This window comes from Penicillium angulare (assembly GCF_028827245.1).
Source record: "Penicillium angulare strain IBT 27051 chromosome Unknown utg000003l_segment0_segment0, whole genome shotgun sequence".
NCBI lineage: Eukaryota > Fungi > Ascomycota > Eurotiomycetes > Eurotiales > Aspergillaceae > Penicillium > Penicillium angulare.
This window is the reverse complement of record NW_026623162.1, coordinates 440634-468099: the sequence shown is the minus strand read 5'-3', so window position 1 is coordinate 468099 and position 27466 is coordinate 440634. Positions and strand designations below refer to the sequence as shown.

Below are 27466 nucleotides of genomic sequence, written 5' to 3'. Positions count from 1 at the left end.
ACTCTAATGAATAATGCATGTGATTTTTATGGCGTTTGATTGAGAAGGATTCATAATATTCATATACCTGTCGTTATTTACAATTTATGGGAAGAGTCCCAGTTTCCGTCAATTCTTTTGCTTTCCTTCGGGTTTCGCAATGTCTGAACCGCATTTTCTCCAGTCTTGCTTATGTTTATAGCTCATGACAGGTATACAAGTTCTCTGCTTCGCTCAGAAACGTATCAACGGGATGCAATAACCCGAGATCAATATCAGACTGTGCTAGGAAATCTTGCATCGTTGGTTCCAAAAATGCCATCTCCGTAGTGTATCCACTGATGTTATCACGGGTAGGTACTGCATACGTGTCAGCGCCACTCGGTGGCTGCCCAGAAAGAACTTCAGATTCATTAGGTAACACCAAAGCTGCAGGGGTGCCAGAAATTGGGTTTGAGAGAGTTATAGAAGATGAAGTCATCTGCGATGTTGGTGGGACAGGCACTGCGTTTGGAGCGGGGCCGAGCGCAGGAACCGTACTCGGAATATTATTTGTAGACTGGGGAACGAGGCCTGTAACATGCTGCAGGTTATTATCTAGTCGTCCCTCATTATGTCGCGATCGGGTACACGTATTTTCTCTGTATGCATCTAGGCAAACCTTTACTTGCTCGAGATTGGTGTAGAACTCAGCAGCAGCTAGGTTTCCGTTCTCCGTCATGGAACGTAATAGGTCTAGTGCAGAGTCAAATCCACTTAGATCGGACGCGTTTCCAATCGGAACAAAACTCGACATTGCTAGAGTAAGTGCGGATGAGAAGAGGTAGTGTGCGTGGAAGTAGCCGAATGTTGGCATCGTGCCGTTAATCCAGCGCGTAAGGATCATAGAATGTGAATGACGGGCTGCATGAATACAAGCTTCGCTGAGTGTGAGGACGGGCTGTGAGACTGCTTCTTGGCCTGCGCCCGTGGACTCGGCTTTGCGAAGTGTAATAAGTAGATGGAGGAGTGTTGGGCGTGTGGTAAGAATAATGCACTGGTTGAATGCCATATGCAATGAAACAAGAGGTTTCTTGCTCGACTCCAGGTCTTCCATGTTCAATCGCAGACTCTCGGGTAAATCATCAACCCAGTTTTTCAGGGCCTTTAAAAGCTTTTGCACGCGTTGAAGAAATGTTTCTTGATATTTGCGGCGGCTGTAGAGTTTTGTGATCGTTTCCCCCACTATACGTGCCAGCTTTATGTTAGCTGTCATATATTCAGTATCAGACAATTCTTCGTCATGCTTCCAGCGCGGAGAAATATTTGTTGGCATATCGACGTGAACATCCTCATCAAGGATCTGCATGGGTAGACCCATCTTGGAGCCCCACATACGATCAAAAATATAGATCGTCCACCAGATTTCAATGCGATGTTGTCGTTCCACAGGGTCGATAAGCTGAGACTCGGGAATATTGTGATTTAAGCCTATGGTTAAGCCCAGACGCATGGCAGTTCCAATCAATACATATGCAGAGTGACGACGATTGAGATAATATGAGAAAAGTGACTATGATTATGAGCGTTAGTGTATCATTGTTGTGAATTCAGGGATAGATGCAACTTACAAGCAGCAACAAAGTCTCCAGATGAGTGATGCTTGTTCGCTCTGGGAGAATTTGAACTAAGCTCATGGCCTTTGCAAAGTATGCTATTCCCGGGACTCTAGATCCAGAGGTCGACTCCGAGCGAATGGAATAAGCTTGCCCAAACGCAAACAGGGCAAAAAACTTGCACTTGTTCGTTACACAGTAGAAGTTACCCGTTTGATAGATCTCCTCTAATTTATCCAACGTGGCCTTGCGCATCATAAGATGGTACAAGTATCCGATCTGGTGGATTGCGATCCTAACCAGTAAGCGAGCATGATGCAAACTAGGCCATTCAGCATCGGCTTCGTTCGCAGCAGCAACGATTGTTTCTTCGCGTGTCCATTGCGTTCTAGTGATATGCGCAGTTGCATTGTTGCCGGTCAAGAAACGGCGAAAGCGCGTAGCAAAAGCCGAACATGCCGCTTCGCCGACGTATATCGGCGGCGATGACGGGTCATAGCGATGAAACCAGGCACGGTCGCCTATGAGAGGGTTTTGTATACTCGTGGCGTCTGGAGCCTCTGCTGGACGTGAGACTGTCCTGGGTATACTAATGAGCATACTGCGCCTATGTATGATTGGGATATGACATACCTTTCCGTATGAGGAGGATCTTGTGCTTCGGTCGCATCGGCCGAAGTTACCGACTGTTCTTTTAAGCGCTGGTTTTCAGCCATGAGCTGGTCAAGGTACCTGGAAAGTGAGCCGTCAACCTTAGCACAGACCATTCCCCGATGATCATTCGTGTGATCCGACAACCAAAAACAAATACAATATGGTAAGGCAGGTCAAACATACTTCTCGCTAACTTTGACCTGGCGATCGCGAGACGCATATGCGCATTCCTCTGCGACGCCTACAGCACAGCATTTGCTGCATGGCTGTTCTCCGGAGCATTTAATTTTATGTGCGTGACATCGCTGACATCTGTTCGGCCTATGATCAGCGGTATTTCTTTTTCTTCTGCGCACGGTTCGGATTTACGCACGCGACAAACTTCCTCCTCTGTCGTTGACCATCTTCATCTTCGGCGGATAGTGGTCGTTTTTTCAGCCCTATACTTCGCGTCATTTTGTAAAGCCCATTACAGGCCTCGGGATTGGTCAGTGAGGAGATTCGGAGGTGCTCAAGTTACTCAGTTAGATTCTCTCGGCGATTTCCGGTTCCTGCCGAGGCGTCGGAGTTTTCGACCGAAGGCTCAAGAGGGAATGGCGCCGAAGCCAATCATATTGTGATATCGCTTCTCCGTAGTGGGGACTCGACAACGGTCTCTTTTGACGTTCGGACAGAAGACCGTTTCTTCACAGGATTTGGGGGTCTATAGGCTTTAATGACGCCATAAGCTGTGTTGATTGTAATGTTCCATCGACCATCGACACCACACACTGTCTAGAGATGTTCACGATATCGTTTACCATATCGTGAATATTTCAGTCTTAACAATGCGATAACGATATTGGGTGTATTATGAGAACTGATTTTGATGCAAATGTATAAGTTGTATGATGTATGATGTATAATTACCTTGAATCTATGCCTATCTATCTTCTATATCGTTATCGTCGCGTTATTAGATGCGTCTCGTCATAAAAACTTGAATCATGTAGGCTTTGCTTCAACGCCGAGTTTCCCTTCTACCCATCGCTGCATGTCAATCCCCCACACTGTAATAATCCAGACATTCACACCCCCGATAAGGGCAAAGAACACACCTATTCGGACATGTTAGAATTATATTCCAAGGTTGTGTATCATCGTTAAACTCACAAATGGTAAATGTCCAACCAACCCCAATCGCCTTGATCAAAGGATCAACAGCCGCAGTGGCCCCAGCAGCGAACAAATACTGCACAACATATTTACCACTGATCACCTCAGATCTGATGTGTGGCATGACCTCTGTAGATAAATTTGTTAGAGGTAAATCATGATAAATTCATGTTGATACCACTTACCAGCCGAGTATGTGTTCAATCCATTGAACGAGCCCAAAAGTCCGATGGCAGCAAAGAAGGCAGCGATGATTGGGACAGGCATGCCACCCACACCTTCTTCCAGTGTCCAGGCATAGATCAGAGTTCCAATGGGTAACACTAAGAACAGAGTGATCAAGCCACTATTCAAGCGATCTTGAGGGAGACGCACACCATTGCGCTTCACGATCCATTTTCTAACAGCGCGGTCGGACAATTTGCCGCCCATAACACTGCCAATCAGGAATCCCACTCCTGGTGAAAGATAGAAAAGACCGCTGATTAATGGGGATGTTAGGTTGAAACGGGGATCGAAGATTGTCCGAGCGGATGTCAGTAGTGCATATTGAAATGTTGCTAGGAGACCGCAAGTGAGATGCTTTTATTTGTTAGCAGGGGTATCTGGGTAATGGGGGTTGATACATACGCAGAGAAAGATATTTGGGTAAATGAAGGGTCCAAATATGCGGAGCGGATTAAACATGCTCAGGACAAAGGATAAGTTCCGAACTTGTTTCTTCTCTCCTTGTTTCTTTTCTTCGAGGCTTGGTACGAAAAGCATAGATAGTATTAAGCCAAGCCCGGTCATACCGAACTGGAGCCAGTAGATGATGCGCCAGTGGGAGAAGGTGACGATCAGACCTCCAATACAGGGACCTATGATCTTTGTTAGTCTCCACGGGGTTTCTCGCTTATTTAGACAAAGAAGAATCTATATTAAAACATACCAATAGCAGGTCCACTAACCGACCCAACCATCATGAAACCCACAGCTGTCCCACGAACAACCGGCTCAAAGATATCGGCAATAATAGTCTGTCCAGCGACCATAAAAAAGGTCCCCGTGAATCCACTGAGCAAGCGCATGGCAATAAACATATGCAAATTGATAGAGGCAGCCGTGCCAGCCGAGCAGCCACAAAGAATAATAATAGCGACATTATAAGCAGTCTTCCGCCCAAATACATTTGTAATGGGGCCCCAGATAAATGACGAAAAGCCCATGGCAATGAGCACCCCCGCATTAATCACATCGAGAATTTCCGAGGTCGTTGAAAATTCCTCTGCGATTTCTGGTGTGGCGGGTAATAAAGATGTACTTGAGAAAGTGACTGCAAGAGTCATCCAACTGACGACGAAGAGAATTAAGCATTTTCGCCAAAATGGGATAGCATAGCCAGTTGGTGGTTGTAGCTTGTCAGGTTTGGGTTCTTCTGTCTCTGTATCTGAGTCATGCGGGGAATTGAGTTGCGGCAATGGCTTTTGCGCTTCCACGTCTTGATTAGGTCCCATATTGAAGGGGTAGGGATGTATAAATGGAAAATTAGTAGAGATTGATCGGTTCCATGCAATGTCGCATGTCTATATTTTCTTTCTATGTGAAATGGGAAGTGAATGTCGATCATGAATTTTTCGTGATTGGGGCCATCTTTTCAATGTTGGGCTGCTCGGCGGTTGATTCTGTTGCCGAAGTCGTGGGTCTCGAGCTTTGAGCTTTTCTCTTTTGTCTTTTCTCTTTTCTCTTTTTTTCTCCGAAGTGGAGCCTTTTTTCGACATTGGGTCGCGATTTGTTATGAACGATTGTGAATGGCCCCAGATCTTCCTTTACTCTCCTGCAGGGAAGGTAAACTGGCTCTTTAGACTCCACAGCTCGATATGACAAAGTCGATACCCTTGAGACCCTGATCGGACTTCAATCTCGGTCGCAGCCGAATACTAGACGAATACTAGACGTGATCATAATGGAGAAGGCCGATCTTCGAGGTTCTTACCACTTATTGAACAGCCAAGCTTCCTGGCCAAGATCTGCTACATCCCGTTCCTTCTTCGATACCTGCCTGGGTCGCTATATCAGCCTATTGTGCTAAATAATCCCTAATCTTAATCCCTGAAAAACATACAAGCCTTTTCTGTATTTAGTTTAACCCCGAACCCACTAAGTGACGCGTCTACCCCGGTCGGCAAGCAAATAGAAAATTGCCCTGGGGCCCCCGCCAAGACAATTTCAGCTCCTTGTTGGACATAGCAGATCTCGTTTAAAAAAAATTCAAGGGAACTCTCAAGCTCCAAAGCTCCTCCTGCACGTGTGCTTCTGCTTAGAGCTCAATAAGGCCAAGGAAGTGTGCAAAATGGACGTCAAAAGTCCACAGGATATCGAGAGCAAGCCTAAAGCTGACTCTGCGGTCGATGGGCCAAGCCACGAAGAGCACCTCGTTCTTATTCCTCAGCCTAGTACCCACCCCCGCGACCCCCTGGTATGTCGTGATAATGCATCATCCTGTCGAATTTGCCGGGGGTATTAGGCACTAACCGTAACCTTAAAACAGAACTGGTCTCTGAGGCGGAAGTATCTCATCGCAGCTGTACTATGTCTCGCGTCTTTCTCTGGCGCGGTTGCGCCTCTGTCGGGACAACTGAACCTTGCGGATCAGGAGAAGCTGTATGGCAAGAATAAGATACAAGAAGCATATGCGGTACGAACTTGATCTCTTCACTTGTTTTACAGTTGCATCTATACCTCTACCTCTATACGACTATACGAATACGTCTAACTTGCTACAGAATTCCGCTGCCCTGGCGGGCATGGCAGCGGGCCCGTTCTTCTTCGCACCTATATCTCACCTCCTTGGCCGGAGCTCCGTTATCTTCTGGTGTATACTATGTACACTCATCTGTCAGGTCTGGGGAGCCGTCATGACCCACTCCAACGACTACATCCCATTTATCATGTCTCGCCTTTTCTCCGGATTTTTCGGCGCAGTACCTACGGTTCTTGGCCCGCGCATCGTCACCGATCTATTCTACCTACACCAGCGTGGTCGGGCATTTACCTTTCTGCACATGGCATTCCTATTTGGTACCATTGCTGGTCCGACCTTCTCCGGTTTTATCTCCGCCGACGTGTTTTTCCCGGTGGAGTTCTGGTGGACCGTCGGTTTACTTGGATTCACACTCATTTGCTGCTTTTGCTTCCTTGAAGAAACAGGATTTGACCGCGAAAATTTCGATCGCAATCCCGATATTCCGCAAAGTCTTGTTGCTAATCGCTTCGCTACTTTCTTCTTTGGACATCACGTTGTACTCCCAACGACATGGAAAGAAACGGTACATATCCCTGTCATCTTTGAAATAAATTAATCAAGGGAGCTAAACTAATATTTCATAGGCTAAAATTGCCGTCACTCCCTTTCTGATTGGAATTTGCCCGGTAACAATCATCATGGGAGTATTCACGCTTATCTCCTTTGGCTTCTATGTCGGTGTCAACGCTCTCACGCCCGTCTGGCTTCAAAAGCCCGTTTCAGCCGGTGGTTACGGTTTCTCATTGAAACAAAACGCCGCTTTCACTTTTTGCCATTGGATTGGTATCATTGTCGTCCAATTCTACGGACACTGGCTCAATGACCGACTCCCTCTTGCGCTGGCCCGTCGCTACAACAATGGAGTCTGGAAGCCCGAATACAGACTTCATGTCCTGTGGATACCGAGTCTGATTTTGAACCCAATTGGTCTTGGAATCTTTGGTGCAGCACTCCAGTATCATCTCCATTACATGGTCCTAGCTCTTGCAGTGTTTATTGTAACTATCGGCTCATTGGCCAGTGTGCCTGTTACCGTTAACTATGTCGTTGAGTCCTTTACGAATTATCCTGCTGAGGCGGGCATTGTGATTGGCGCCTATCGCATTGTCTATGGGTTGACTATCACTTTCTATATCAACCCGTGGGTTGCAGCTGTGGATGTTGGATGGGTATATGGAATGATGGCTTTCTTTGCTGTCTTTTCGTTCTTTTTTGTCATGCTCCTCATGTGGAAGGGACATGCTATTCGGAAGATTCAATTCTTCCATCTTGCGTCTAGCGAAGAGGGCAAAAAATTAATGGGCTAGAAGTCCGGGCTAGACTCCGAGACGCTTTTACCTTCATGGATGGTGGGGTCCCTACATCATGATAAATGGGCACATATAGATAACTACTAGTACACATTGTACCTGGCCCTGAACACCAGGTTGGATAATTAATTTTACATAATTTCTTCTTATATCAAGATACACCTTTCAAGGTTCTGGATTGTTCCAAGGCTGAATATGAACATTTGAGTTGAATTTGAAATATCAAATCTAAATAGGCTAAGAACAGCACTTGAGTATACATATCGAATTTTGAAACCATCAAATAGGTCACCCCTAGAGCTCTCTCAGACCAAAGTCTCTCCCATCAAAGCAGCCACAGTCTGGACATCTTTATCTCCCCTCCCAGAAAGACAAATAACAACGTCTTTATCCGGACCAAGCTCCCTCGCAACCCTAACAGCCCCAGCAACAGCATGCGCACTCTCCAACGCCGGAATAATACCCTCAGTCTGACTCAACAACCGGAAAGCATCCAACGCATCCTCATCCGTAGCAGCAATGAAACTAGCCCGTCCAGACTCCTTCCAAGCAGACAACTCCGGCCCAACACCGGGATAATCCAATCCCGCAGAAATAGAATGCGTATCAGAAATCTGACCATCCTCATCCTGAAGCACGTAAGTCCTCACCCCATGCAAAACACCAACACTTCCACGTCCCAATGTCGCAGAATGCTGTCCAATCTCTTCCCCATTACCTCCCGCCTCAACTCCAACTAATGCAACACTCTCATCCTCCAAGAACGGATGAAACATTCCCGAAGCATTAGATCCTCCACCCACACATGCAACAACGGCATCAGGCAGTTTCCCTTTCTCAGCTTGAAACTGTTCACGGGTCTCAGTTCCAATGACAGATTGAAGTGTTCGCACAATCCCAGGGTATGGGTATGGTCCAAATGCAGAGCCGATAACAAAATGCGTCGTTTTAAGCTCAGTTACCCACGTTCTAAACGCAGCATTGACCGCATCCCGAAGGGTGCCTTTTTCTCCCTTCGCCCCAGGAACAGGAATGACAGTTGCGCCAAGCAATTTAATCCTAAACACATTCAGCGCCTGTCGCTGGACATCTTCAGAACCCATGAAAATCGTACATTTGAGTCCGAAATGCGCACACAACGTTGCTGTCGCTACGCCATGTTGTCCCGCACCTGTTTCAGCAATGATAGCCGTCTTTCCCAGTCGACGCGCTAGGACAATTTGTCCCAGTGCATTATTGATCTTGTGACTTCCTGTATGGTTCAAATCTTCGCGCTTTAACCAGATACGCGCACCAGCTGCATGGGCTGTTAAACGCGGAGCGAGATGGAGATTCGAGGGTCTATTCGTGTATGCGTCGAAAGAGCGAATCTCAGCCCAAAAGGCTGGGTCGACTTTTGCTTTTTGAAACCCTTCCTCTAGCTCTGTAAGACATTCCATCAAAGCTTCCGGAACGTATTGGCCGCCGAATTGGCCGAAGCGCATATGTTTGTCTGCGTTGCTCAAAATTGATTGGGTGATTTGAATTGGTGCGCTTTGCTCATTTTGGTCCTTGGATGGTGATGGCGATGGCGATTTTGCAGGTTCATTTGAGATAACTCTGGGCTCTGTTCGTCCACTAACATGCATGCAGTATTCTTGGACCGCCTCGGCTCTTTTTTCAGGCTGTGCATCTCGTAGCACAGTGATGATTTTGCTGCCAATTACCACCCCCTCCGCGATACGTGCGACTTTCACAAAGTGCTCCCTTGTGTTGATCCCGAAACCAACTGCGGCTGGAACACCATCCCCTGTGTAGAGGTGGACGCGCTTAAGAAGTGTTTCTAGCCCTTCATCCAGCGCTTCGGTGGCACCGGTTACTCCCATCCGAGAGGCGACGTATATGAATGAGTCCGCAATTCCACAGAGCATTTTCATCCTTGAGTCTGGAGTTGCGGGTGCGACGAGAGGAACGTAGGAAAGCCTTTTTATATTGTTAGCCATTACTTAGCCATTTTTGGATAGAAAGTTAAAGTAATAGTAGTCAACTCACCCATCCCGTTTACACAAATCTCTGAACCGCACTGCCTCCTCTGGCGGTAAATCAACGATGATAAATCCATTCACGCCTGCATCGCGACAATCCCGAATTATTTTCTCCTCTCCATACGCAAGTACAGGATTGTAGTATCCCATTAGTAGTACCGGAGCGGATAGTCCCTTCTGTCTTGCTTGGCGGACCATGGAGAGCATATTTGGGATCCGGACACCATTTTGAAGTGCCACGGCGTTTGAGTTCTGAATTGTTGTTCCATCCGTCAGAGGATCTGTGAATGGGATACCGAGCTCGATAACATCTGTATAAAGTTAACTTATTTGAGTCCATTGAAAGGTCTCGGTATTCTTTGTTAACATACCTGCGCCTCCAGATTGCATTGAGAGCATTATCTCAACTGTCTCATTGATATCGGGGTATCCGGCTGTTAAGTATGTAACCAGCGCGGCGCGATTGTCTGCTTTGCAGGTCGCGAAGACTTGTTTGATTGCCTCCATTTTGAAATGTGTTTCAAGTTGCTAGCCCAGGCTTCTAGGTCTGGTAAAGGTGAAGTCGAGCAATTGGAATACTCGTGGGCTGTGATCGAATGAAGATGTAAGATGAGATACATGTTGTCTTAAATATTCTTTCTGGATTCAATCCTTCAAAGATGTGAGTCAGAGGTTGCTTGCACTTATGTGGAATCTAGAATCTGGAATCTGGAATACAGAATGGAGACAATGGGGTCTTAGGTACTAGACTCAGAAAGCAATATTAAGCGTTGACATCGCTAATGCTTTGTGGGGCCGCTGTCGGGTCGGAGCCGACAGCGGATAGTGCACTTGCCGACTTTGACTTAGAGATTGGATTTGACTCATATATGAGCTTTGGAGTAACGAGTTTTCAATATTAATATATACAGTCGGAGACGAAGCTTAACATCTACGATGCTAGAAGCGCTGTGCGATCATCTGCTCGAAAAGCTAGGCTTGTACATCGACGAGATGGCTCTCTTTCTATAGGATAAATTCCAGATGTTTGCAATAGCCTCCAGTATTAGGAGGGCCCCTGTGTCTAAAGGCTGGTCCAGAAAGACTATTTAATAGAAGGCTAAAGAGTAGAATACTGACTTGCGAGAGTTATATTTTATAATCTCTCTGACTTTGAGTCGTACTACCTTATTTATGTTAATGAATCTAGATGTGATAAGCGGGTTGGGTTTTGACGGAAAGGCTGGTTACTACTAGATGTAGTACTTAAATAAGTGTTATACATAGTTCTATTGTAATGAGTGGTATCAAATTCTATCTGTATATACTTAAGACAGTATAGTAATTTTTTTTTGTACTTTTCGTAGCTTAACGGATGCCTCTATACTTAAAGACTTTATCGATGAATTTTTTTTTAATATTGTGGTAGACGGCCGGAGCTGAAGTCTATTTCAGTTATAGATAATATATCTTTCTACTATTTGGAGCGGCTTTCGTAGATGTGTGCCGACGTAGGAGTAAATTGGTTTATTTGCTTTTGTACTTACCGGATTTGAATCTAATTGAAGAGTTTTTTGCGGAGCTAAAAAGCTTTATAAGACGTAATTGGAGCTACTACGTAGAAGATCCCGCTTAAGGATACGGCCTTTTTTTTGAATGGTGTATTAATTAGGTTGGGGTAAGAGAAGAAAGTGCTTAGGGCCATTTTAGGCATGTAGGTCTGGGTGTTGAGGTTGTAGATGATTGATAATGTAACGTATAGTCCGTTTATATGTTAGAATTATGTTCAAACTTGACTTGCATGTTGACTGTACACAACGCGCCCACTGCAAAAGCCATTGGCTATGACATCAATAAACCGAGGTACTTTTCATGAAATGCGAATCGGTACCAAGCTCCTCAGTTTCCCATTCCAGCAAAGTGTTGGAATTGAGCACAGTGTCAGGATGAGCAGGACCTATGAATAGTTGCTGCTTAGCTACGCAGATCCTCAGCAAATTCATAGCATCGGCTTTTCGACCTGTAGATTTGCAGGTGAAAGCAAGACTGGCCATACTGCATAGTGTGTCGGGATGGTCCTCTCCAATCTTTGTCTTGCGAGTCTCTATCACTTGCATATGGAGCTGCTCAGCGTCCTCTACCCGGCCCTGTTCCATATACGTTAACGCCAGGTTGGCCATGCTCGTCAGCGTGTCGGGATGGTCTGCGCCGAGCTTGGTCTTGCTCGTCTCCATATCCTGCACCTGGAGCTGCTCGGCCTCCTCCCACCGGCCCTGAGCGCTATACGTTAACGCCAGGTTGGCTATACTCGTTAGTGTGTCGGGATGGTCCTCGCCGAGCTTGGTCTTGCGAGTTTCCATCACCAGCATTTCGAGCTGCTCAGCGTCCTTCCACAGGCCCTCGTCACTGTATGCTGCCGCTAATATTGCAGTACTCTGAAGGGTTTTTTCATTTTCTGCGCCAAAAAATTTCAATCTCTGCTTTCTTGACTTCAGTGCCATTTCTGTCGCGTCCGTTATATTCCCAATTTCTTGCGCATACCAAACGCCCCTATAAAGGAGCGTTGCCCATTGTTCCAGAGAATCTCGTGATTCGGGACGGTTGGAAAGAGCCGATCAAACATGTGGAAAGAGCGATCGGCACCTTTCCCAGTTTTCGTATTGCCCGGTTGGAAACATCCAATATAGATTACTGATGAATATTTTCTTCCACTGTTCAAGCTGGCCATTAGTTTTCATCCAAGTGCGCACGGTCAATTGCACTAGTCGATGCATTATGAATACCGTGCTTTGCTCGCCGATTGAAATTAATGCAAAGTCGGTAAGTGTGCTAATATCGTCTTCAAAACACTGATCAGTGTCAGAGCCAGACAAGCTGCCTTCGCCCTCTTCACCGGAACTATCTTCATTTTCTCCAGGGGATATATCTCTGTGAGTTTCCTGGCTTTGCCGGACTCGGAGAATGCTCTCAGGAATTCCTTGACGATCAAAAAAGCTCATAAGAGAAAGAAGGCCTGTCGCAGACGGTCTTAGACCATGGATATAGTCAAAGGAGATTTGCCAAGTGACCAGAATAGAGTTCTTGGCTTCCCAGTCTCGGTGAAGAACGCCTGCCGCGTAATTAAGCAGCTGTGCTGCTTCCCTATCACTCTTCTGGATTTTCTCAAGGTATTGAGATACTGAACATCGAGGTGAACGGTGCGTGATATAGGCGGCAGCCTGTACGATCGCAAGTGGCATGAATTCAAGGGCCTCCACCAGGGGCGCTATGTCTTCACTCTCTGCAGGTATATCTGCTTTTTTCTGTAACAGGTCCATCGCTTCAGACTTTTCCATTGGTTGTACTTCGATGAGATTCTTAGGACTAGCGATGTTCAACGCTACTCCTTTACTCCGACTAATGATAATAATGGAGCCATTTGAGCTTTCGAGGAGGTACCATAGCGGCGGCTGCGTCGATGCATTGATCGGGCTGCTTGATTGGCTCTCCGTACCGGTTGCTAAAGGTTTGCGAATGAGCTCGTCATCATCGACATTATCTAGGACGAGAATCCATTTTCCAATCCTCTTGTCTTGTAGCCATTTCCCGACTAGTTGGAATATATTCGCGTTGCGGTCATCTCGCTCAGGAATCTCAACTCGATCGGCAAGGTCCCGGAGGCTTTTCTCGCAGCGGGCCGCGTTACTCGCATGAATCCAGAAAACCCACGTCTCCGGAGATCTTTGTCGCACCCAGTGGCAGTATTCGATGGCAAGCTGTGTTTTCCTACTCCATTGTCAGCATTAATAAGGCATCCTTGAGACCGTGTGTGCCCCGAACCCAACGCCACCAAGACCGACGAGGACTATTCTGGCCCCCGGGAGAGAGGCTCTTTGGTGAATTTGGTTGAGGGGTCCATCACGACAAACGAAGTCTGGGTCGCGCTGGAATGGTACAGTTGACAGAGGCTCGAAGCGGGGTTCCGATCGCTCTAGGAAGGCGAAGCCACTGTTAGTCAACTTTAAGATTCGCCGGAACCTGTTTTGCATGCCCTTGGAAACTTACCTTGGGAAAGGTATATCGACCCTTGATTTATCCCCACCTGGAATTCCGAATTTGCATTTTCAAAAGATGGAGAGGTCATCGTTAACCCGCCGTGCACTGTGTTTGGGTTCTTGGTCAAAATGGGTACTGAACTTCCCCCAAGTAATCTCAGCTCCACCATCAGGTGACTTGAAAGCTGCTAAGCACTCACTCCTATCATTTGTCCAACGTCCTCTATGCCTTGCTAGCCTGGTAATTTCCTCTCTTCTCCGCAGATATGCCAAATATTACGATATCCGAACGCCAATTCGAATACCAAAGAATAGTGTACACTGAAATTATCATAGGAGCAATGTCCTGCTCTATTCTCTATTTTAATAAATATATCCAAGTCAAACTAAAACAACACCAAAAAACTGCACTCAACGCCAACACATTTTCTATACCACTTCAAGAACGGGTATCGCCTTCTTTACGTTTTCTATCCAGTCACGGATGTTTTATATAGAACTTCGGGTAATTCCGGGTTTGATCCTCTTGCTAACGAAGAACTCTGGATTTTGATCCTTATACTGTAGATGTGCTCAAGATTGAAGCCATTTAATAGCATTACGTCGGATACTTGTTAAAAAACAGCTTTGAGGGTTTTATTAGAAATATTTAATATAAGCCACTTACTATATTCTTTAACAACAACATCTCTGAACCTGGAAATTTTTCACGGGCCTATATCCTTCGACTGAGCTAAGCCAATAGTCGGCTTTGGAGCTGTTGTGTTAACCCTAGGAGGGTAAGATAGGAGAATATTAATATTAATAGGTAGATATAGTATTCTAGGCCTAGTAATATTATACTCTTTACGCTTCTCTTTCTCTAGCTTTTACAACTTCTCTATATATAGCTCTTCTTGGATTTTATTAAGAATGTCTTTATATATCTCTAGGATACTGTTAAGGTTGACGTCAAAGGGTCAGGCAGATAAAGAGTGGTGATATTAGATAGAGTTCTTTCGTGAAGTTATACAGACTAATCCTTGGAAGACTACTACTTCCAAGCATTCATTACATTTTATATCAACCATTGTTCATGCGCTTCACGTGAGGGGTCCGGGGCTGGAACCCTCGGTAATTCATTTGTCCGTTCGAATATCAACATGCGTTGTTCTTTGATCATTCCTTTGGAATATCAACATGCTTGTATGCCGGCACAGCCTACCTTGATTAGTCCTCTACAGCAGTAGTTTAGTTTTTGTGTTATGGAAGATGTTATAAAGACAAAGGCTATGTATGAAAGAGAAGAAGTAAGGCCAGAATGGACCAAGCCAGATCGCCAGGGCAACAACCCCTCCCCTCTTGGAAGCCCTACCTAGAACATTCTGTACAGATTCACGGTATTTTATAGTAGACTTGAAATCCAATATGGCTCAAGACGTGATGCTGCCAAAGTAGCGGTCGTCCTAGTGTAAACGAAATACAGATTAGCGCATACTCGGGTATGGGCTGAGAGACAAAGCGTGTGCTCCCACAGGGGAAATGTTTTCGAAATCGACTGTACTTTGTATCATTTTATGGAGATGCTCTCACGGCCTTGAAATTTGGAAGTGAGCTAACTAAAGCTTAAGGCGAGATCCTGTCAATGGATCTTAAATTGACGGCCAGCTTAGAGACTGGCCATCCAGTACTAAATCGACATTATCATAACCTTGCAAGGTCAAGACATACATACGTTGATCTAATACTTTAGGTTTCATGAATAACTACAAGTTGGAAGAAAGTATCAAGAGACAAGACATTTAGGCTAAGATGACAAACACCAGCTTGATATAGGGCCAGAATAAAAGAGATTAGATATGGACAGTTTACCGAACAACTGACGGTTACAAGAAAAGGCGCCATTTTGTGCTATTTGCATCACATAGCGGTGTAATACATGGGCACCAAACATTCAAATGAAAATCGCAAATACAAAGAAGGAATTTCTAAAAAAAATTCTTAATAGCTGATTTACAGCGCAATCATGAAAACACCGGTGGCCAGAGCAACCAGACCGTAGAGGCTGGTCTGCAGGAGACCAACGTTGACAGCCTGGGGAGCGGAGAGGGCAACACCAGCAGCGCTGGAGGTGGAGCCGGAGCCGCCGGAGCCAGAGGCACCAGTACCGGAAGCCTGGAGAGTGGCATCGACAGTACCAGTACCAGCAGTACCAGCGGCAGTGAGCTGGGACTTGCAGGAGCTGGCGGTGGAGGCCTTCTTTGTGGTACCGGCACCGCTGAAGTCACAGGCGGAGGCACTAGCGCCGCTCTTGGAGTAGAACTGGTCCATGGCCCAGGCAAGACGCTGGTTGGCGCTACAGCCGCTGTAAGCACCATAGACACCGGTCTTACCGTTACCGCTGACACCGTCGAAGGCGCTCTTGTCCTTTCCACCAATGTAGTCGTAGGCGTTCTGGGATTGCTTCTCGCTGATGTCGCTGACAGGCACACAGGACAGGGAGTCGTACATGCACGAGCAAAGGTCGTTGTTGATGGCAGGGGGGAGAGCAGTGGCGGCGTGCCAGTCGGAGGTGGTGGCAGGGCAGCTACGGCCAACGGTAGTGGAGACAGTGTAGTCCTTCATGGAGACACCAGTGGGGGTGGCCTTCTTCATCTGGGAGGAGAGGTTGTCGAAGTCCTGCTTGGTGGAGACAGAGGTGGAGTCACCGTCGACGGAAACCAGACCGTAGTGGTTGTCGGTCTCGAAGTACATGTAGACAATACCACCGCTCCAGACGTCCTCCATCTGGGGTCCGAAAAGAACGGGAACATCGGTGAAGGGACGGGGCTTAGTGCCCTGGACACAGCCGTACTCAGAGAAGAAAGCAGGGACGGGGTAGTCAGCGAACTCCTCAGTGCGGTCCTTGTATCCAGAGTCAGCGAAGCTGGAGTCACCGCACCACTCGTAGATGTTGTAACCGAAGAAGTCAATAGCCTCGGAAGCGTCGTCACAGATCAGGTAGTTAGCGATGTTCTCACGGACACTGGCATCGTCATCAGTGGCGTAACCAATGGCAATGGAATCACGGTAGCCCTGGGCCTTGATGTAGGCCTTCATATCACGGACAGCGGCCTTCACGAAGGGCATGGCATTAGTGTTGCTAGCGTTGTTGACAACCTCGTTACCGGCGAAGAAACCGATAACGTTGGAGTAGCTCTGGAAAGCATCAATGACTCCGGCGTAACGCTCGAAGATATCAGCGTTCCACGTGGGGTCGGCCTGGACAATGGACTCCGCGGGAGAGGAAAGATCGCTGATGACGTAGATACCAGCATCGGCAAGCGCGTTCATACACTCGGCGTGGGACTCATTGGGGTTGACGGCGTAAGTACGAACGACGTTGGTGCGCAGCTTCTGCAGGTAGGGGATATCACGCTTGCAAGTGTCGGGGTTGGACAGAGGGTCGGTGTAGGCGTTCTTGACGCTACCGCCGTTGCGAGCGTTGTAGTCGGCCTGGTAAGCAACACCACGGATGAAGAACTCAGTACCGTTGGGGTAGAAGAAGTGCTTGCCCTTGATCTCAATGGAGGGCAGATCAGCAGCAATGGCCGCTCCCAAGAGAGACAGGCCAGCAGCGATGGAGAACTTCATCGTGAGCGAATTGTGAGAGAATATAATAGAAACCCAATAAACGAAGGACAGGAAGGGCAATTAAGCCGTTCTGGAGGGTTGTGGTATGATGGGGTTGGTTTGAGGATAGAACAAAAAAGAGAAAAGTGATTGAAGGAGAGAAAGAGAGGAAAGGGAGAAGTTGAAAAGAAGAAGCAACCGGAAGACTAAGGATAGACAGGGGGGTTGAGATGATTGGGCCTAAGGGAAAGTGGAACACAGTTTACTCCATAATGTACGATACAAATAATCAAAATTAAATTTCAAATTAAATAATAATAATTAAATAATTAAAAATATCATAAAAGAGGGAAAAAGGGGATTTCAGGGTGGGATTCTAGCTTCCTGGGGTGAGTACCCTCAGGGTCCATGGGTACATGTTGTTCCCCTACTTAACCCCATAATAAGACCAAGTCACTTCTACCCCTTCTGATACCTAAACACATGTGGGAAAGCAGAGACTGTGACGACGCATCATCAAGTGGGCTGTGTCTGGTCCCATCCGCACATCAATGGAGCTCAATTGACTGTCATAAGAAGGTGATTGGCATGGCTCCAGCCTCGCAAAGGATGATTTTGAGACTGATTTCCTCCGTATCGAGAACGGAAGACCTTGTATCTATCACAACAACACCCATCATTGGCCCCGAGGGTGCCATTTCCCCCCTCCACCGAAGTCGATTTCATGATTGTTTCGGTCCCCAGTGGACCCTGAGATCCCGCCACCGGTCCCTGCGCCAATGACCCTGCGTCATTCTAGCGCCCCTGAGACAACACTTCCTCCACTTTGTATTCGCTAGTAAGTCGCTAGGCTACCCATAGCCCCACCCGTCCCTGATTTAGGACCCTGACTGGACCGTCTCAGGGTCCTAGAGGGTCCATTTTCTTGGGGGCCCGCGGTCTCAGGTGGATTCATGGACCCTGAGTGGCTGAAGGGTCTAGGCCCCACTCTTGATTACAACGGACAACTCTTGGCTCTGGTAAATAAATATACATAGAAAAAATGGGAAAAACGAAATTAACGCACTGTCTCGGATATAGCTACCTCGAATAATAGTGCTGACAATGTACCATTGGTATCTTACACTTGGTTCCAGCAGAAAAGGCGCATGCACACGGTTCATATACAGCTTTTGCATCTAGACCTCCCCCTATCCATCCCCTTTGGACGTGCTACTTGCAACACAAAAAAGCTTGTCCTTCGCTAGGGCGATCGGCGTGGTGATGATGTTCAATGGAATGCTACCTGCCATGGAACTGTTGTCGGAGCATTGTTTATGGCTTGGGAACGTGTCTTTGATCCAACTGTCAACCACCTTGGAGATTCCGCAACTTTAAACCTTGCACCTCCGACCGTTGAAAACCGGTTGTTGGCTCTTTAAAAAGAATGTGCTGGTCGATGTATCTATCCAGGATACATCCATATATGCCTGCCATCTACTTTCCATGCCCAGATCATGCCCAGACTCACAGCCCTCTCTCGACTAACTCTTGGGTTGCATAATTATGGAGACTATGGAGACTACGGGGATTTCAACCTTCTCCCGCGTGTTAGCGTACAGCATTCCAGAACTTGAACCTTCACACCAAATCACCAGAAGTACCAGGCAGAAACGTTTATCGCATGTCAATCCATCATCTGCACAGTGTATGTATCTGTATTTTGGCTCGATTTCATCAACACGAAGTACACATACAGCAAATGCTATCTTAATTCTCGCTTACTTTTGTCCTGCAATCAAAATTGAAATCCTCAAACAATTCTCAGCCAGTTACAATCCACGGAATAAAAATGTGCGGTCGGTTTGGGTGGGGCTACCCTCGCCCGTCCCATATCAAAGGCACGGCCTGTCAGACTCGGACGGGAGAAAACACAGGAGACTTTCCAATGATTAAATCGCCGATGGCGTCACTTAGAAAAGATATGGCTCGAAGTCTTTGCCTGTAAATATATTACCCCGTAGGAAGCCTTTGAAAAGCCTTTTCCGTCTCTTATCCCCTACCCCTGACTATCACTGTGGGTCGCGCGCATATCAACTACATCATAGTGATGATCCCCTCGCGTTCCTGTGAAAACACAAAAATGTGAGATTTGATCCACGCGTCGTCCCCTGTCAAGCTCTGATTTGAGACTGCTCGACCTTGCACGTTGCCACAGTGGGCATAGGGCTGGATGATTCGTTTCGATTAACTCCAAGGGTCGGTCATATGCAGAGGGGTCCTTGGACGATTGGTCGCACTGATTATACTTGAATTTTCGCAGCCTATGGAATAGACGTCGTTTCTTTAGTATCGAAGCGAAAATAAAGATCTTCTCGGATCTGCAATCTTGCAACCTTTTGTCTATTTATCTCCGTTATTGCGAGCTCGCGATCTACGAGACCGTGGAGCTTCAGGAACAAACTTCAATATCTTATGGGGTGCCTCGTACCCCGTATCGACTCTCCAGGGCGTGACTTTCCTTTGATACGAAGTGTTCCGTGCGCCATTTGTCCTTCTGGCGCTTGGATTGCCACACAGTACATAGCACTGGGCTTTGTTTGGGCCATCAGCAGCTCTGCCAGCGACGCGCTCGATCAACTACAGTCCTCAATATTCCTTTCAAATCTAACCAGGCAACTAAATAAGATGAGAAGTTCAAGATTATTTTCTTTTCGTGGACCAGACCTGTCATATCTAGGAATTATTCTATTTCAACCCTTCAAATGATGTGATACGTCTTTTCATCTCATCTCGCCCTCCCAGTCTAAACAAGAATCCATATTTATGCATACACCCGCAAACACGTCTGTTATGTGTCACAAAAAGCCACCAAATTTTGAATATAAGGACCTCAAGACCCTAGGCCTTATCAACAGAAAATCACATAACTCCAAAAGTCCGAACACAAAGGTCCTTCTACTCCAAGTATCCCCACTAAGCAACAACAACACCACCAGCAATCCGCTGCTGTCTCCTAGCCATCTCCCTCCACTCCGCAAGCGCAGTAACAACAACAAGTCTCAAATTCGCATCCAACCCCCTCTGCACCGTAATAGTCCCCTTCCTCGCTCCACCAGCCTTCCCAGAAACATAAGTAGCAACAACCTCGCCCCCATCCTTCTCAACAACCTTATAATGCCTCAAAAGTCTCGATCCCCCAACAACTTCTGATCCCTTCATCCGCGTAATGACATACATATTCCCATTCCACACGAACGAGTAACTCTTGTTCAAAGCATTAAAGCCGCCTCTTTTCAGCTCAACCCACTCCTTTTGGTTGAAACGCTTTTCTAGCTTGCAACTCATAATTATATAGGGAGACGTTGAACTAGACTAGTACAGCCTTCGAAGTTCGGTATTTGGTTCATGCGCAGCATCGGTAGATATTGGGTTAGCGTGAGTATTTAGGATTCTACCAATAAGCGCGAATCATTATGGGTATGTAGGTCAAAACTTTGGATGGTGCCCCTCGCCAACCTTCCATGGTTAAGACATGTTGAAGATCATGATTTATGCCAACATCCGAGATATGAATTTCTAGTCTATATCAGAACTAGCAATTTCTCTAATATGTTACTGGTTCCAGATGGCTCAGATCATCTAGCCAGTATTGATCATCTTCTCAGCCAAACCAGCGTCCACTTCCTCGACAAGATCATGAGTCGTCATTTTCTGTGAAGATTCCATCACCGAAGAGCCAGCAGTCATTATTACTCTTTCAGGTCGCTCGACACTGATATATTTCCTAGTACGCTTTCTATGTGCACTGCGGAAAGTCTGCAAGTGAGGAAAGTCAGAAAAGATATCTCAATGTGAATCGAAAAACATACCCGCAATTGCTTTGCTAAGGTCTCGAATTGCTTCATAACATCGAGATGTCCAGCTTTTGTCGACGTTGTTCTGAAAGAGTTCGCTTTGATAGAGGCAAGGAATGACCTCTGAGCAGATGAAAAGTATTTAGGAAAGTCGTCTTCTTTCAGAAATGGCTTAAGTTCAAGGTAGTAGTCAAGCATGACGAACATGACCAAATTAGCACCGGAAGTACCGTCATACTCAACATACTCCCCGTTGATTATCTCTCCTGCTGCCCAGCCGTGAAACCCTTGTATGTAGGCTGTGAAGACGCTGTAGGGGATCTTTGAATCAACGATATACTCATAGTAAATCTTGAAGGCGGATTTAAGATGGGGTATGATCTTATCCATATGCTGGATGCATTCATTAATGCGATTTTCTTCGTAACAAATTATCGACTGAACTATGTGATAGTACGTGGGAAGTGCCTATTTAATGTTAGAGTTGTCACGTATAGGAGCGAAGTGTCATTTCTTACCTTTCTCTCTGGCTCGGTGAATGCGTATATCAAATTGTACTCGGCAGAGGGTATAGGCTCAGGCAAGCTACCATTAATCGCATAGATAACTCTTCCATTCTTCTTGTCAAAGTTGCAGTGAAAATTAGACATCGTGTTGCCTCCTCCTGATTCTATTCCATATCTCTGACAGATAAAATCCCAAGGAACATCAATCTCGGTAGGGAATTTGACGATCTTTTCCTCCTGCACTATTTTAACAACTGGCACAGTGCCCCATCTAAGACTGTTAGAGCTGCACATGGAATGATCAAAAGCCATAGGCCCAGATACCTGTAAGCATGTCTCAAGGCACTTATGCATGCATAGAAGCCATTGAATGCTTCGTTCGTCATGACAGAGGATTCCTTGCCCACGGCCGCCGAAAGTAAAGATGTCACTTCCGCAACATCTATGCTTTGTTCCAGGAGCTTTTGTACTCTTTGGCGATACTCATCTCTTCTTGCCGCATTGATATCTGGCTCCATTGAAGGATCCAAAACCGGGACTAAAGGAGCTAGCTTAACGAAGGTATCATGGTACGGTTGAAGTTCCGGTGGCCAAGAATCTCGATACGATGCCTGTGGCGGCCATGATCCTGCTCCATCTTCGTGGATCATATATTGTAGTTTATGAACACTCGCGTGTTGGGTATTGAGGTTTTTGATGAGGCTCAAGTACGGAGTCCGAGGGCTCACATATTCTATCCATGATCTGATAGTTGAAATCAGTGTATCAAAGTATAGAGACAGAAATTCTATAACTGAATGCATGATGAAGAACTTTATTGGAGAGATTATTTGACAAATTGCGCAATTTGAGAATGGAAACTTATCATTTTAAGTAGAACAAAAAAGAACATCCTACTCTCTTTCACTGAGCATTTTGCGAAGGCAGTATCCCGATTCTACCAAATTTTGAGATTCTTCAAGACTCATGCATAAAGACTAGTGCTCCGCTCTGTTCTCCTGCAGGTGATAACGAAACCGGAATTTGTATATCGTAATGGGAAGCCAAGACTATACCTATTGGCGGGTACTGGAGGAATTATCCTGCACAATGACTGTAACTAGCAATAACATGTCACAGCATTTCCAGATTAAGAGATTGAAACGCAAGGGGTAATAATCACAGGATATGTCGGTAGTACAGTATTGCGACCGTATATGGAAGAGTTCACGACGGTTTATGGATAAACGATTATAATTGGTATATCGAAGAACTATCTCATGTGTTAGTAGTACAATCTTGAAAGTCTACGATCGGCATTTGAAGTAATCCATGATGCGTTAGAATCACAAACCCGCGGCTACATGTTGAAGAACTGGTGATGAGTTCAATCAAAAGGTTACAATTGGTATATCGAAAAATATATTTTAATAAGCCCAGGTTTTACTACTACATAGTATTAGAGCAGCATTAGAAGCTTGCGATCAGTATATTGTAGAGTCTATGATGCGTTTGATGTACAAGGCTGAATTTGGTATAATAATAAAAAGTCCACTGCCTTTCAATGTATTAGTATGAGCATAGTCGAAAAAAAGAGAATGTACGGCTTGAACTTAAAGCTAGAAATCTCTGCTGGGAGCTCGAACTACTCAACCATTTCAATACTACTTTGACTGCTAGTGAAATTGAAAAGATAAAGTCCAATATGTTACCGGCTTATAGAGCATTTGAAGTTTAGTAACTCAGATGAACATCTAGAGACCGATCAGTAGTATTTATCTAGAAAATGCAATAATGAAGTCAATCCTACAAGAAACGCGCAAGCAGTGCGTCTGTCGCTGGGAAAGCGCTCCACATGGCATAAAGTAAGCGCAGGCAGCAAAATTAAATGGCGCGAAACTCGCAAAACAGGCAAATCAGAGTGCTGGAGTTGCCAGGATTCGCCCAAAATAAATAGCCCCATCTTGCGACCGTCTCCTTTTCTCCCACCCACATCGTAGGGCTGAACTATTTCATCTTCCCCCCAGCCTTGAAAAACACTGCCATTTTACGTTTTGCGTCCAAATTCGAGGAATTGAGCAATCTGGAAACATTTTACCACCTGCCTACCAAATCTATTTTACTAACTCGTGATGGGCGCTGCCCAACACAAGCCACCCGGGCACTTGCTGGGTGTCTGACGACAAATGGCCCATGAAATGTCTATGAAAAAGGCCCAAGTCACTGCCCGAGTGAACTTTGGCGCCTTTCAGATTCTGGACCCCGGTGGTTACTCCAGGGCTTGTGGCTAACAATGAAGAGCTGATTGTGAGCTAGGACTGTCCGTCCGGCATTACCCGCCCGTGCAGCCTTCGGATGATTCCCCGTGTACACAAGCCACCGACGTACAATATTCGTTCCCCATTCGCAGCCTCAATATTGGCCCGATCTGACATTTTGACACCAAGAAACCCGGGTAATATTGGCACAAAATATAAGAGCCACCAACACCCCTTGCCCTTCCAGGGCTGCGCATTCCAATGGAAACACTTGGGCAAACAAGTCTGGAACTTCAGCTATCACTGGTTTCTTTCACGTGACACATTGCAGACGCGTGTGGCTTGTTTCGTTTCTCTTCTTGATTCCACGGTTATGCAGTAAGGGGTCGTGGCGTTTGCGCTGCTGCTCTAGCGATTACTTTACTCCATACATAATCTATGCGGAATGACGCGTGTTGATTGCTCAGTTGTCCGCTCGGACCCATCACAAAGCGGACCCCACAAATGAATAGCCCTCCTGCACGCCACGATTGATCCAATCAGCGATCGGGATGTGGCGTGGCCCAGTTCCGGTGTGCCACAGGTGTCAATGAGAATCCTGGAGGTCAATCATGCAGTGTGACCTCAGTATGAATAGCATCTGGACAGAAGCGATCGGCCGGTTTGAGAGGGAACTGTCTGTGACGAGTGAGGTGCCAAGATCCCGAGAAAAAGCTTCGTTCTCGTGAAGCCTTTCTCAATTCCTTGGTTTTAGGCTTCGGGGGTTGTCGTGGCCCCCCGCGGACTTGCCAACTCACTCCGACACCGTTGGCGGCCCAATCTAGGATGCATTGGACCATTTAATTTTTGGGGCTTGTTATAATGACGAGATGATATTGTCAGACTGGGGGTCAATTCCAATTTCTAACATGTGAATCTGTTGATTCTTGAAACAAATCGATCCGCGTCAGTAATTTGAAGCGAAGACAGCGCCAAGCTTCATCTCCACTCCGTCACGATCGCCCCCTGGGCACAGCCACACAACACTGAAAATCCCAGACACCAATGCACGCTGGTCAAAAGTTTAGTTCCAATTTCCGACATCTCTCTTGCGGGCGGCCCCTGGAATTATCGATTTTTTATTTTTTCTTTCTCCTTTATCCTTGCACTTTTCGTCGAATTGTGTGAATGTCGTTCTTTGTTTGAAAATCCATTCTCCCTCCCTTGCTGGCCGCTAGCCTCGCCCTTTCTTATTATTCTTTTCTTCTTCTTTTCTCTCGGGGAACCCGACTTTTGAGAAACAGATTGCTGCGATCAGCTTAGTTTTCGCCTTAATATCATCCTGTGGCTGCTAAGTTTGAGGCTCAGCCACGTTGTCATCGTATTAGCAAAAACTACAACTCCACATCCATTCACGACCGTATCGTTTTCCCTCTTTGAAACCTCTCTTCACACGTAAGTCGACTGAGATTGCGCGCGCTTGCGCCAGAAAATACCGTCGGTGAAGCGAGCACAGCCCAACTGTTAGGCAGTCGTCTTTTTTGATATTGCCCCTTCTTAAGCCCTGAATCTCACCCTTCAGCACCCAAGTACTGGCTGGCAGTGTCTATTTCTGGCGTCAACACAAAAGAGAGCGAGACAAGGCATACTTATTATTGACACATCGCCGGCAGAACCTCATATTTCAACACAACTCATATATTGCACTTTAATAATGCGTAAGTCATGGAATGCATTCTGGCTCATATAAATTTAGGCTGGAGCCCAGCCATAAACACAACAGTGTTGAGCCATCCTGCAAGAAAACAAAGTGCTAATATAGTACCCCCTAGATATCTATCGACGCCAGGCCCGCAACTTGGCATGGTACGACGAGGATGGCGAGCAGCCCTCCAAGAATCCATTCAAGAAGTTCCGGAGACGCCCTCAGCGCGCCCAGTCTTACCCACTGGAAACCCGGGGAGAAAATGGCATTAGTCATGCTAGCACGTTCCCTCCTGGAACAGGCAACAGTGATCAATACACAGCGGCGAGTGGCGATGCTAATGGCTTAGAGCCATCAGACGCCAGCCAACACCCGATTAATGTATCCACAGATCGGGGTCTGGACTTTGAGCCTGATCTGGAAACTGGCAAAACCAGACAGCGAAAGGGTATTTTGGGCAAATTTGGGCGCCATGACTCTGCGCAAAATGGAGAAGGCCTCGAGGAGGACGTGAAGGATTCCGATGGGCCGAACTTCACAGTCGCGTCGCAGTTGAGAGCTACTATCTTGAATTCTTGGATTAACGTACTCATACTTGCTGCGCCGGCTGGAATTGCGTTGCATGCTGTCGATGCTAATCCAATTGCTATCTTCGTGGTTAACTTCATTGCTATTATTCCCTTGGCTGCTATGCTAAGTTTTGCAACCGAGGAGATAGCTCTGCGAACTGGAGAAACAATTGGTGGTCTTTTGAACGCTTCGTTTGGTAATGCGGTGGAATTGATTGTTGGTATCATTGCCCTGGTCAAGAAGGAGATTGTTATTGTCCAGACTTCTCTCATTGGAAGTATGCTGTCCAACCTGCTTCTTGTTATGGGAATGTGTTTCTTCTTCGGTGGTATCAACCGTGTGGAACAACATTTCAACGTCACCGTTGCACAGACAGCGGCCAGTCTGCTGGCCCTGGCTGTTAGCAGTCTGATCATTCCTACTGCCTTCCACAACTGGTCTGACGGAAACAAGGACAAGACTGCGCCTATCTCAAGAGGTATGTCAAATCTCTCTCTCTTTTGTTTATCAAAAATATACTAACAAATCATAGGCACCAGTATTCTCCTCCTGATCGTCTACGCTTGCTACCTCTTCTTCCAACTCAAGTCCCACGCCGAGATGTACAACCGCCCCAGTCCTAAAGTTGAAAAACGGCGCCAGCATATTACACAGGGAGACACGACCCGCAACATCGCTCAAATCGGCAGAATGTCAGCTGGTACAATGGGTGGTGGACAGACAGAGCAAATTGAAATGCAAAATCCAGATGACGAGCCCGAAGAGCCTCAGCTCATGCTCTGGGTCGCTTTCCTTACGCTTGCTATCGCCACTACTCTCGTTGCCGTGTGTGCGGAATTCATGGTGAGTACCATTCCAAAAACTAAACGGTCAGTTCGACCACTATGGATGAATATAAGCTAACTTATTTTGCTTCAATAGGTCGACTCCATTAGTGCCCTCACTGCTACTGGTAATATCAGCGAAACCTTCGTTGGTCTGATTCTCCTGCCTATTGTTGGTAACGCCGCGGAACACGCTACTGCTGTTACTGTTGCATGCAAGGATAAAATGGATCTTGCCATCGGTGTGGCTGTTGGATCTAGCATGCAAATTGCGCTGCTCGTCCTGCCCCTTATCATTGTTATTGGATGGATCATGGGTCTTGAGAACATGACTCTTAACTTCGATGGATTCCAAGTCATCTTGCTCTTCGTGTCTGTCCTTCTGGTATGTGTTTACTCGAAACTGACAACTATAACAAACTTTTCTAATATCCTTTTCTTGCAGGTGAACTATCTCATCGGTGATGGAAAATCCCACTGGTTGGAGGGTGTCCTGCTTATGATGATGTATCTTATTATCGCCCTTGCTGCCTGGTTCTTCTGATCGGCTCTGCGAGCCAGCAGTATGACGGGCATGATGTGCGGGGTGGTTTTTGGGTTTGATTTCTTCCATTCTTTATGTATTATTTCTTAATTATAGATCTTGATACTCCTTCCTTTCTCTACTACGAAAATATAATGCAGTTTTTAATGCATATTATTG

At 46.3% G+C, this 27466-nt stretch overlaps 9 protein-coding genes across 9 annotated transcripts; 2 read left to right on the top strand and 7 right to left on the bottom strand.

Moving 5' to 3' along the window:
• Positions 1 to 175: 175 nt before the first annotated feature.
• Positions 176 to 4879, bottom strand: N7478_002403 (transcription factor domain-containing protein; the record flags this gene model as incomplete). Its single annotated transcript, XM_056918617.1, has 10 exons — positions 176 to 1531; positions 1590 to 2154; positions 2208 to 2306; positions 2412 to 2549; positions 2602 to 2673; positions 3300 to 3325; positions 3403 to 3512; positions 3569 to 3965; positions 4014 to 4243; positions 4315 to 4879. The coding sequence occupies 10 exons, from the start codon at positions 4877 to 4879 to the stop codon at positions 176 to 178; spliced, it is 3558 nt and encodes a 1185-aa protein (XP_056781775.1).
• Positions 4880 to 5715: 836 nt separating this feature from the next.
• On the top strand, positions 5716 to 7475 carry N7478_002402 (Major facilitator superfamily domain general substrate transporter; the record flags this gene model as incomplete). Its single annotated transcript, XM_056918616.1, has 4 exons — positions 5716 to 5841; positions 5914 to 6060; positions 6149 to 6691; positions 6753 to 7475. The coding sequence occupies 4 exons, from the start codon at positions 5716 to 5718 to the stop codon at positions 7473 to 7475; spliced, it is 1539 nt and encodes a 512-aa protein (XP_056781774.1).
• A 308-nt stretch (positions 7476 to 7783) lies between these two features.
• On the bottom strand, positions 7784 to 10009 carry N7478_002401 (tryptophan synthase; the record flags this gene model as incomplete). The annotated part of the gene is made up of 3 exons (XM_056918615.1): positions 7784 to 9440; positions 9510 to 9813; positions 9874 to 10009. 3 exons carry the CDS (start codon positions 10007 to 10009, stop codon positions 7784 to 7786), a joined length of 2097 nt encoding a protein of 698 aa, XP_056781773.1.
• Positions 10010 to 11331: 1322 nt separating this feature from the next.
• Positions 11332 to 13685, bottom strand: N7478_002400 (uncharacterized protein; the record flags this gene model as incomplete). The annotated part of the gene is made up of 4 exons (XM_056918614.1): positions 11332 to 12031; positions 12194 to 13246; positions 13301 to 13451; positions 13526 to 13685. The coding sequence occupies 4 exons, from the start codon at positions 13683 to 13685 to the stop codon at positions 11332 to 11334; spliced, it is 2064 nt and encodes a 687-aa protein (XP_056781772.1).
• Positions 13686 to 13985: 300 nt separating this feature from the next.
• Positions 13986 to 14585, bottom strand: N7478_002399 (uncharacterized protein; the record flags this gene model as incomplete). Its single annotated transcript, XM_056918613.1, is given in 4 exon segments — positions 13986 to 14125; positions 14183 to 14211; positions 14227 to 14381; positions 14532 to 14585. The coding sequence occupies 4 exon segments, from the start codon at positions 14583 to 14585 to the stop codon at positions 13986 to 13988; spliced, it is 378 nt and encodes a 125-aa protein (XP_056781771.1).
• A 922-nt stretch (positions 14586 to 15507) lies between these two features.
• Positions 15508 to 17127, bottom strand: N7478_002398 (glycoside hydrolase family 72 protein; the record flags this gene model as incomplete). The annotated part of the gene is made up of 1 exon (XM_056918612.1): positions 15508 to 17127. One exon carries the CDS (start codon positions 17125 to 17127, stop codon positions 15508 to 15510), a length of 1620 nt encoding a protein of 539 aa, XP_056781770.1.
• Positions 17128 to 20061: 2934 nt separating this feature from the next.
• On the bottom strand, positions 20062 to 20433 carry N7478_002397 (uncharacterized protein; the record flags this gene model as incomplete). Its single annotated transcript, XM_056918611.1, has 1 exon — positions 20062 to 20433. One exon carries the CDS (start codon positions 20431 to 20433, stop codon positions 20062 to 20064), a length of 372 nt encoding a protein of 123 aa, XP_056781769.1.
• A 404-nt stretch (positions 20434 to 20837) lies between these two features.
• N7478_002396 (uncharacterized protein) lies at positions 20838 to 22251 on the bottom strand (the record flags this gene model as incomplete). The annotated part of the gene is made up of 3 exons (XM_056918610.1): positions 20838 to 21410; positions 21461 to 21719; positions 21773 to 22251. The coding sequence occupies 3 exons, from the start codon at positions 22249 to 22251 to the stop codon at positions 20838 to 20840; spliced, it is 1311 nt and encodes a 436-aa protein (XP_056781768.1).
• A 3127-nt stretch (positions 22252 to 25378) lies between these two features.
• Positions 25379 to 27307, top strand: N7478_002395 (hydrogen/calcium exchanger domain-containing protein; the record flags this gene model as incomplete). Its single annotated transcript, XM_056918609.1, has 5 exons — positions 25379 to 25382; positions 25497 to 26417; positions 26472 to 26782; positions 26861 to 27148; positions 27209 to 27307. 5 exons carry the CDS (start codon positions 25379 to 25381, stop codon positions 27305 to 27307), a joined length of 1623 nt encoding a protein of 540 aa, XP_056781767.1.
• Between the last annotated feature and the right edge of the window lie 159 nt (positions 27308 to 27466).